Source organism: Elaeis guineensis, chromosome 1 (assembly GCF_000442705.2).
Source record: "Elaeis guineensis isolate ETL-2024a chromosome 1, EG11, whole genome shotgun sequence".
In the NCBI taxonomy this organism is placed as follows: Eukaryota; Viridiplantae; Streptophyta; class Magnoliopsida; order Arecales; family Arecaceae; genus Elaeis; species Elaeis guineensis.
This window is the reverse complement of record NC_025993.2, coordinates 28,790,077-28,800,381: the sequence shown is the minus strand read 5'-3', so window position 1 is coordinate 28,800,381 and position 10,305 is coordinate 28,790,077. Positions and strand designations below refer to the sequence as shown.

At 33.9% G+C, this 10,305-nt stretch overlaps 3 protein-coding genes across 10 annotated transcripts in view; all 3 read left to right on the top strand.

The window, feature by feature from the left end:
• The first annotated feature begins 613 nt into the window (after positions 1 to 613).
• LOC140855615 (auxin response factor 2-like) lies at positions 614 to 1,920 on the top strand. Of its 5 annotated transcripts, XR_012138560.1 has the most exons (4): positions 614 to 934; positions 1,094 to 1,134; positions 1,512 to 1,673; positions 1,836 to 1,850. XR_012138560.1 is itself a non-coding variant. In XM_073251766.1 (3 exons), the coding sequence occupies exons 1-3, from the start codon at positions 627 to 629 to the stop codon at positions 1,523 to 1,525; spliced, it is 369 nt and encodes a 122-aa protein (XP_073107867.1). In that variant the 5' UTR covers positions 614 to 626; the 3' UTR covers positions 1,526 to 1,673. The 5 variants fall into 5 exon arrangements, 3 of the variants coding, with proteins under 3 accessions (XP_073107867.1, XP_073107864.1, XP_073107855.1); XR_012138555.1 differs by lacking the exon at positions 1,094 to 1,134 and having other exon boundaries at positions 1,491 to 1,673; positions 1,836 to 1,920; XM_073251766.1 differs by lacking the exon at positions 1,836 to 1,850 and having other exon boundaries at positions 1,088 to 1,134.
• On the top strand, positions 1,572 to 2,891 carry LOC105032288 (auxin response factor 15-like). Its single transcript, XM_029260974.2, has 4 exons — positions 1,572 to 1,673; positions 1,836 to 1,920; positions 2,582 to 2,672; positions 2,753 to 2,891. Exons 1-4 carry the CDS (start codon positions 1,572 to 1,574, stop codon positions 2,889 to 2,891), a joined length of 417 nt encoding a protein of 138 aa, XP_029116807.2.
• The window catches only part of LOC105032287 (putative UPF0481 protein At3g02645), a 40,088-nt gene continuing 32,371 nt past the window's right edge, over positions 2,589 to 10,305 (top strand). For 2 of the 4 annotated variants that reach the window (XM_073251745.1, XM_073251732.1), the window contains exons 1-3: positions 2,589 to 2,672; positions 2,753 to 2,808; positions 5,853 to 5,904. The gene's annotated coding sequence lies outside the window, so the exon portion shown is untranslated. The other 2 variants (XM_073251742.1, XM_073251738.1) reach the window with 2 other exon arrangements.

The window sequence follows — 10,305 nt, the reverse complement described above, 5'->3', positions numbered from 1 at the left end:
AGAGATCGAACCATAAGTCAAAGACTGACTTTTGGATTAGATTGATCTAAGTTTGTAAATTTTTTTTTATCTCTAACTTTTTAATACATATTCATGTGTTTAAAATTTAGATTTTATATATAAAAATTATCAAAATATTTAGAAACCAGAAAACTTGAAAAATATATATCTTATGCGTGAAAAGTTATTTAGAATTATGGATCAAGTATAGTATCATTTTAGCATAATTATAAAATTTGAGATGAGATGATTTTTTTTTTTAAATTTTAATGTTGCATGATCTTCGAAAATAAGATTATAAATATTTATTTTTACATAAATTTTAAATAAAAAATATTTTTTTATTTCACTACAAGAAAAATCACATATATCTATACTTTTAGTCACGTAAAGTATATTCCTGCATAAAATATCAAATTCTAAAAAAAAATATATATCTATATTTGTCAAACATAAAAATATTATAACTAATTTTTAACTTATATTTTAATGATTAAATATAAATAAATTAAATTTATTAATAGATAAATATGAATAACCCAAATCTCTGCTAAAAAATATGTAATTTTTATTGCTTGGTAGTTCTTTTTGCTCCCTCTCTGCTTTGGTTTGTGGGTTCAGGGACAATGGGGATCGATCTGAACACGGTTGAGGAGGAGGAGGAGGAGGAGGCGGAGCTACCAGCTGCTGTGCAGGTGCCGAGCCAGGCGCAACACCGGCCTTCGCCGGCGACGGCCGGAGCGGAGACGTTGTGCCTGGAGCTGTGGCATGCCTGCGTGGGGTCGCTCACATCGCTGCGGAGGAAGGGGAGCGTGGTGGTGTACCTCCCGCAAGGGCATCTTGAGCACCTGGGGGATGCCGGCGGCAGTGGTGGCTCTTCCAATACGACTTGCCGCCTCACGTCTTCTGCTGCGTCATTGACGTCAAGCTCCATGTTCGTTCTTTTTCTCAATTCTCTGTTGTTTTTTTCTCTTTTCCTCAAGTTTTTTAGGGTTTGGGGATTTTTAAGAGTTGTTTGTGGAATGTGGGACTTTTTTATGGCTTATACCTTGTTTTTTTTTTTTCCTTTTCTTTTGGGCTGATGTAGCTACAGACGAGGTTTATGCGCAGCTCTCTCTGGTCGCCGAAAGCGAGGTTCGGGTTTGGTTTCTTCCAACTTTACTAAATTTTTGGGAATGCTGGTTCATTTACAAGGGTAGCTTAGGGTCCTGTAGAATATAGTTTTTTCCCCTCTCGTTTCAATTTTTTTTTCCTTACAGATTCTCGATATTTTAGAAAACAAGAACAAATGCTTTAAAGCCTCATACTTTGATCCATTTGTAGTTCAAGTGTACATGAAGCAGAAACGAGTCTGCAAATGGATTTATTTTCCTCATGTTCTTGGAAATTAAAAGCTCCATGGATTTTGTCCGCAATATGTAATTTTTTCTTGTAGAGAAAAGGGCTCCTTTGTTTCTTTTTTGGACTCTGGTCATGCCTTTGTCTCTTAGGCGGTCGAGCGGCAACTACAGGAGGGCGAAGTTGAAGGAGATGGGGAAGTGGAAGATGTTGATGGTCTTCATAGGTGTTTGATGCCTCATATGTTCTGCAAGACCCTCACCGCCTCTGACACAAGCACTCATGGAGGATTCTCTGTGCCTCGCCGAGCTGCTGAGGACTGTTTCCCTCCTCTGGTAAATGGAGCATTCCAAATCTTTCGCTATTCTTTGGAAGGAATCAGAACTTTGGGGGCCTTGCTTTGTCTGATTATGGATTTCTGGAATTCTTAGTTCTGTTTGACTTTAAAAAAGGCTTGCTTATAATCTTATTGATGTCTTTATTTACTTTTAAATTAGGATTACATGCAACAGAGACCTTCACCAGAACTTATTGCGAAAGATTTGCACGGTGTTGAATGGAGGTTTCGACATATTTACAGAGGTATGTAGTTTGTTCAGGATAATGAAAACCTCTTAGTCCTTCAGTATTTTGCAATCAATACACTACATTTTATGAAAAATTGCCTGTATTCATATTATTTTTGTACTTTTAATCTTTTGGCTTCTTTGGCTGCAATTATGGACTCATGTGTTTCACTGACCTGTTTTATATACAGACTGTGTTGCAGTAGCGATGATGCTCAACTTTGGCAAGATAATTGTTTGTTGAGCAAATGAAATAATCTTTCAAAAAAGTTCTATTGAACTTATATAGCTTTATTCTACGTTGCTTTATTTAAATTTTTAAGTTGTGGAATGCTTAAATGCCAATGTAGGCTTCTCAAAATGCCTATATGGCCAACTTAGGTTTTAGTAATGATGACTGATATAGTGAACATAGTCTATGCTGCTATCTTTTAGGTATTAATTCTTTCAAATATGATTTAATGATTTAAATGACTACAAGATTTTATTGATTTATTAAATTCCTATGGGTCTCTTATGATACCTTTATGGTATTCCTCATTATTTTGCCAGATGATCTTAAAATATAGGCTAATGACTCACATGGTTTTAAGTTCTTGAATCTTCATTATATTATTGATCATAAAATTTATGATTGTGTCTTGCACTGACAAATATTTGACTTGGCTGCTTAATAGGTCAACCATGCAGGCATCTTCTTACCACAGGATGGAGTGCATTTGTCAATAAAAAGAAGCTTGTCTCAGGGGCTGCAGTGCCTTTTCTTCGGTATGCATATAAATCATGGTGAAGTGACATACCAACATGTGAAGAACCTTTCTCTGAAGGAGCTCTCTTTCTTTATGCAGTGGCAATGATGGGGAGCTCAGATTGGGAATCAGGAGAGCAGCTCAACTTAAGAATGGTACTCCTTTTTCAGCACCTTGTAGCCAGAGCTTGGATCTAGGCAAACTGGCTGCTGTGGCTAATGCTGTCTCCACCAAATGAATAACTTCTTCTCTTAAAATACTTGATATTCTTCTAGACTTGAGCAACTCTTTCAGTAGGTTTTTGCTCTTTCTCTTCCCTCTTTCACGACACTAATCAATCCGACTATGAATGTGGCACTCATATTTTTGGTGGAAAGATTATGTATGTATCTATATACATATATTTTAATAGTGACTTAAGTTCTAAAATGATATATATATATATTTATGTTTTTTTCTTTTATAAATTCAGGTCGGGGATATGATGGATGGTTCCAAAGAAAGATAGGGATTGTCTTACTGGCTTCATAGATTGATGAACTCTCAGATTTTGCAAACTTAACTTTTTCATGTTATCAATTCATGTTTATTTTATTCTCTTTTTGGTGTAGCAAAAGTAAGATTAGAACTTATGTATAAAATGCAGGCACTGCAAAAAAAATGAGTATTAGCAATGGCTATTAGCGATGGCAGATCAGCCATCGCTAATAAATATTTTTATCATCGGTAATTAGCGATGGTGATTTTGCAGTTGTTAATAATTTTTTTTATTTTTTAAAAAGATTATTAGTGATGGATTCTTAATTATTAGCGATGATGTTTTTTCGTTGCTAATAAAAAATATTTTTTTAACATTATTAGTCATCAAATTTTTTTTTATTTATTAAAATTATTATCGATGGTGAAAAAAATATTAGCAATAGCCTAATAACCATTAGCGACGGCACTATTAGCGATAGCGTATCCATCACAAAAAATAATTTTTTTTTATTTATTATAATTATTAGCAACGGTATGAAAAGTATTAGAGATGATAAATGCCGTCGTTGATAATTATTAGTGATGGAAGGTTCATCATAAAAAGAATTTTTTTTTATTTTTCTCTAAATATGGTATAATTTTGAAATTTAAATTTCATCTTCACTGTTCATTATCTAAATAATTATTGTTAGAGTATCGTGGTAAAAGATCACGTCGATCCGGTGGTCCTAAGTATGTCGATCATTAAAATTTGATTTCGACGGTCATGAACGACCGCATGATGATATGATAGATAGAGACCACCGATGAGATCTCGGTGATATTTATAGCACACTACTAAAATTTTACTTCAATTGGACATCATTATCATGGTCAATTTAGTACAGAATGATTTGGACCATTACATAAAACTTGAGTGGTCAAAAGGCTAAACGACGTTCGATTATAATACAATTTTTTAGATAAATAATTTTTGCTACCATTTTGATCATTTGTACGGTGGTGATCCTAAAATCCAAACTGTGCATATATAAATGATCCAAAATTATATGGTTCTTGATACTCGTTCTTAAAGTTCTTAAGTTATTATATTTGTGTTTTTATAAGATCTGCTTAATATAGATGGTTCATACATATGCAGTTGAATTTTACGATCATCATCGTATAAATGATTAAAATAGTTGTAAAGATCAGTTATCTAAAAAATTATCTTAATCAGACATCGTTTGACCTTTTAATCACTTATTTTTTTTTTAACAATCGAAATCATATCGTGCTAAATTGATCATAATAATGATATCCAATTCAAGTGAAATTTTGATAGTGTGTTATAAATATCACTGATATCATCATTGTAAGCTTTTGGATCTATCGGTGATCTTTATCTATTAAATCATCATGCGATCGTTCGTAGCTGTCGAAATCGAATTTTATTGATCGACATAGTTAGGACTATCGGATTGAGGTGATTTTCTGTGATGATACTCTAATAATAATTATTAAGATAATAAATGGTGAAGATGAACTTTAAATTCTAAAATTATATCATATTCAGATGATTTTTTAGGGATAGAGTCATGGTTATTAGCGACGGATTTTAGTGACAGCAAATATGCCATCGCTAATATCTTTACTGATGGCATTAGTGATGGCATGTTTGACGTCGCTAATAGTCCGTCATATAAGCCACCATGGGGGAAAAATTTTTTGCTCACTCGCTCATTCTCTCCCGTACCCGCCTCTCATCCTCTTGTCGGGGCCCTTACCCCCCCAATTCCCCTTTCCTCCCATCTCTCTGGTATCCCGCGGCCACTCCGACACCACCGGCCCCATCCCCGTGCCGGCCCAACCTCGAGCTAGCCCCGCGGCCCCTGCCCGGCCTGTCCCGCGGCCCTTGCCTTGCTACCCCTAGCCTGCGGCCTCACCTCGCCGACCCTTGAGCCCCCGTCACAGCCCTGACATCCCCGGCACGACCCCTCGGTCGCCCCGAGTCCCTATCCACTGGATCCCGAGCCCCTGTCTACCTCCCACCTCTCCGAGCTCCGACTGCCTCCCCAAGCCTCCGGCCCACCTCCCCCCGACTGCTTCCAGTCCTCTCTTTCTCTCGCTATCAGAATCGGCTTCCTCGAGCCGCCGGCTGCCTCCTCAAGCCCCAAGCCCCCAGCCTGCCTTCCCCCGGCCACCTCCTCGAGCCCTTGGCCTCCTCCCCGAGCCCCGAGCCCCCTCTCCAAGCCCTTATCTGCCGGATCCTAAGGCCTTCGGCCGCCTCCTGCCTCCCCGAGCCCTAGCCACCTCCCCGAGCCTTCGGTCGGCCTCCCTCTGATCGGATCATCGATTATTAGTATGTGATAGTTTAATCTTTTGGATCTTTGTTTCTAGTGGTTTCTTGATATTTTGTTTGGTGGTTTATTGTTATCCAGGTGCTAACATATAGAGTGGAGAATTGTAGTGATAACATGGTTGGATTGCAGTCAAAAGAGTTATTGGATAATTCCATACTGGCCATTCATATATCATGATTCTAAAAACTTGATGTAGTATTTTATTTTTAAACTTTCATTATTCATATGTATATGCTTTAATATTTTATTTTTTTTATCAATTAGCTAGTTTCATGTGCACACTATCTTCTTTATGTTATCAGACCTTATTTTGTATCGAAAGGTTTAGATTAATGTTTGCTGGTCCATGATTCTAAAAATAGTTCTCATGCTTGTAGATTGATCGAGTTGAGTACATGCATTCAAGGGCCTGGTCGTAAAGCAAATCAGGTATATTATTATATTACACTGGCTCTACTTAGTATTTAAGAATATGAATTGCATTTGTTGGTCTAATGCTGTAGCAGAACTTGTATCTTTTTATGAATAAGTTAGTGTCAAGTTTTGATTCATCCTACCTAATCATAGATTGATGTTGTTAAACAGCAAATTTTCACTTGTTATGTACTGATGCCTTCTACTTTCCAAACCTAAATGCCTTGATATTAGTTTTTGCATGTCTTGTTTGATTGATTCGCTAATATCAATTAATGTCGGTTGCATCTTGGACTGCTTATCATGTATGATGACTAGAATAAGAAACAATCTTGGATTGCTTGAAACAATTCGTGAATGCAAGGATGGAAATTCTTGTATAGTTAAATTTTTGAAGGAGAATTTCTACATCTCCAAAGAAAATTTACTTTTACAGAGTTTACTTTTTGATAATGAGCCTACAATTTTATTTGACATTTTTTTGCCTTGACCTCAAATAACTTAAATAAAAGAAATGAAGAAATATAGCTAGTCAAGAATATGCTGTGTCTGTCCTTGCAAGGTTGGATCTATTTTAGAGCTTTTCTTGACAAAGAATGATAGTTTTGATCATTTGAAATAAGAAAGGATATCAAAGAGTATTCTCAGCCATTACCACCACATGCATGCTTTCTTATTAACTTTAAGCAAGCAGTGTCCTCATGTAATGGTTAACTTTCGGTTGCTCATTCTAATACTTAGGCAATTTCCACACCTTGATAATGGTCTAAGTTTTTATTCAACATAATTTATGGAGTAAATCAGCTCATTACAGTTCAGTAAATAAAGTAATGGAATGCATTGTGAAATCAAAGTATAAAAGTGCCACCGATCGTTTTAAAATATTTGAAAATCCTGCATACTTTACTTTTTTCTTTAACTCTTGCTTATTTACGCCCCTTTCTCTTGGCTATTCTTGTGATCTTTTCACGATTTCACTTCAATATGAATATGGAGAATAGTTTGTTTTGATCTGTTCTACATTTCAATGACTTAATAGAAATCTACTATTAATAGCTATGCTCATTTAGTTCCCTACAAGAAATTATGTTAAATAATTTAGATTTTTAATATAATATAATTAATTTTTATTTATAATAATATTAAATAATTATTATTTTATTTATAATAGATTTTAGAAAGTAATTGTGAAACAAGTTTTAAAATATTTAATTATGATTTTTTTTAAAAAAATAAAAACTATTAGCGACGTCATTAGCGATGCTAATAGTTTTTTAAAATTTATAATTAAAAAAATAAAATATTATTAGCGATAGTAGGCCATCGCTAATGCTGTCGTTAATAATTTTTTTTTTAAAATTATAATTAAAAAATTATAAAACTATTAGTGACGGCCGTCGCTAATTATCATTATTAACGACGGTAAAATCGTCGTCACTAATAATGGTAATTAGCGACGGGTATTTTTGTCGGATTTTTAGCGATGGTAAACTAACTATTAGCGATAGTAATTAGCCATCGCTAATAGTCAGTTTTCTTGCAGTGAAGAGATCAGTTGGAATTTGTTTATTCTATGTTTGAGTTCTAGTGTTTACTTTCTTTTCTATTCAGAAATCTGATGGTGTATGGCCTTATTTTTTAGATTTTGATGAAACTAAAAAGATTGTTGGGATAATTTTTTTGAGACTATCACTGTGTATGTTCAGTTCTCTTTAATACAATGGTGAATATTATCTTATTTGTAGTTGTTTCATCTCTTTGAAGTTACTAGTCTTCATATATTATTCGGTGATACAAGATGCTTAAATAAGTTACCAATGCATTTTTTTTATTTTTATTTATTATTACAGATGATCCACATTTTGAAATTGGATAAGACAGTAACATCTAAAAGTTGATTATATATCTATATTTTATTATTGATAGTAGAGGTCCATTTATACCCATGCTTTGGTAACTCTCATGAATTCTGATTTGTGTGTATTTAGTTACCCACGTTTAATAAAGAAGGATATGCACAAGGTCTATATCCATGTATATACTCTCACCTGTGTTAAATGTTATGTGGTTAAAGTAGGGGATACACATATGAAAAAAAATAATGTGGGTATAAGCTATACCTACATCAGACATACCCACATTTAACCAAACATGTGTACCAATGTGGGCGTAGATGTATTCCCATGTTTTTTAGGTCTTTACGCATGTATCTTTCACATGGATATATCTCAGTTTTTTTTGTAGTATTTTTATAAATAAGATGTGAAAAATTTGAATAGATATTATTATAAAAATAAATATGATTATTTATGAGGAATTGGTTATAGTAAAATTATAAGAAAAACTCTCTAGTTAAATTATGATCGAGGTTGAGCCAACTAGATAGATCGTTAGTCCTATATTAGAAACTAGTTTCTTCTAGGTCTAGTTTGTTAGGGCTAATCACTGGCAGAGTTAATCCTTCTAAGCTTAGCCAGTCAGAATTGATCGATGGTACATATTGATGCATCGTATATTTATTGTTGTCCAGTTAGACAACCCAAGAGAGGGGAGGGTAAATTGGATTTTCAAAAATTTAAGCAAGTATGTGTTGATTTTTCAAAATAGCCTAAGAAGATACTATGAATGTGCAGCAAATGCAGTGAATAGCAACGGAAATAAATCAGTAAATGCTAAACAATAAGTAAGTAAAGATAAGCAAGCCACACAATCGGTGCACTCCAAGCACCTACGTCCACTCTCCAAGCTTCACTCGAGAATTTCTACTATAATCTGTTGATTACAATATATTTGTTTTAGTCGGGATCACAAATAAATCCAGTTGACTTTTTGGACTCATCAATCACAATCTTACAAGTTTTTTTCTAGGCTCACAATCCAATTTTTAGGCATGGATTATATCTATTGCTTAAGTTTCAACCCTTTAAAACTTGTTACAGCAGATTTCAGCAAGAATAGAAATTACAACACACAAAGTTCCTTAAAAGAGCAAATAAAACACTTCGAATGCAGCTTGAAGATCGCTTGAATGCTTGGCACGAGAATACTCTCTCTTCTCTTGATGATTAGCCTCTCAAAGATTCAAAAACTCTTAGGTTTGGAGGTGAAAAACACTCTTCAAGGCACTAGAGGCTGAAAATAGGCTATTTCCCTTTAATAGGCTATTCTTAGTAGTTAATTAGGCTTCTCCTTCATTAAAATAACTTTCTTTTCTATTTAAAGTAATTTGAATTCAAAAACTAGCCATTTCTGGATGTTGGGGATGGATTTCAGTTGTTTGAATGACTTTTGGATGCTTCTCTAACAGATTTTGCACATTCTGTTATGGCTGTCAGAAACAGTCAACTCGAACAGTCCACGAGCGGCACAGATTCAGCACGAGTCGACTCAAAATATTTTAGAGTTAGCTTAGTCTCAGTGTAGAAAACAGCTTTCTATCCTGTGCATCGAGTTGGCTCGAAATATTTGAAGTCGGCTCAAAAGTGTGCCAGCCCTGCGTGCCACAATCTATTTGTGCCAGAGTCGACTCGAAACATGCTGGAATTGATTCGAGCTCCTTCGTTCAGTCTTTCTTATTCAATTTTCATCCAAACTTGATTTTTTTTGATTTCAAAGTTTTCCAAGTATTTCTAAATGATTTCAAAGTATATCACAAGAATTTGCTTTCTACAAAAATATTCTTAATCAAGCTTCAAAGACATTAGTCCCTTTTTATGTTTCAATGTTATGTAATCATTAAAATTATTCTTTGGGTCAACAATCTCCTCTTTTTTGATGATGACAAAATATTGAGTATAAAAATAAACAAGTAAAAGCTCAAGCCAATATAATATACTACTTTTAATTTCAATAAATCATAAGAGTATCATAAGATAGGAAATTCAAATATTTGAGATTCAAATATGAGATATTCAAGAAAACTAACATCTCTTTAATAATTTTTTTTTATTTTATAAAAAATTCAGAATAGATTAATCTCCCCCTTAATGTAATGTTGAAAACTTCTAGTTATACAGGATGCAAAAACAAGATGCTCCCCCTCAATTTATTGCTCAAAATTTTCTTGCTTAATACTTCTCTCCTTTTTGTCATCAACAAAAAAAGTTAAATAAGGATACCATAAAAGCATCAATAATAAAAGTGATACTACAAAATTATATCATTATAAATGTAACAGAGATAATCATAAGTAAGCATGCAAATGATACCAAAAGATTTAAAAAGGATCACATATTCCTAATTCTCCTATAATCATACAAAATCTATCCTCATTTAAAGATTTAATAAAAATATCTGCTAATTGATTATCAGTACAAACAAAATCAAGCACAATATACTTAATTTTTGAGTGTTGAATTAGATTTTTAGTTAAATTTATAGCACTTGTATTATCATATCTTATAGAAATTTTATTTT

Bases quoted from the DNA above. Each gene is read 5' to 3' on its own strand.
- LOC140855615 (XM_073251754.1), top strand. From the start codon at position 627: ATGGGGATCGATCTGAACACGGTTGAGGAGGAGGAGGAGGAGGAGGCG. The intron at 935-1,087 runs GTTCGTTCTTTT...GGGCTGATGTAG, and splicing joins TCATTGACGTCAAGCTCCAT to CTACAGACGAGGTTTATGCG. The intron at 1,135-1,490 runs GTTCGGGTTTGG...TTTGTCTCTTAG, and splicing joins CTCTGGTCGCCGAAAGCGAG to GCGGTCGAGCGGCAACTACA.
- LOC105032288 (XM_029260974.2), top strand. From the start codon at position 1,572: ATGCCTCATATGTTCTGCAAGACCCTCACCGCCTCTGACACAAGCACT. The intron at 1,674-1,835 runs GTAAATGGAGCA...CTTTTAAATTAG, and splicing joins AGGACTGTTTCCCTCCTCTG to GATTACATGCAACAGAGACC. The intron at 2,673-2,752 runs GTATGCATATAA...TTCTTTATGCAG, and splicing joins GCTGCAGTGCCTTTTCTTCG to TGGCAATGATGGGGAGCTCA.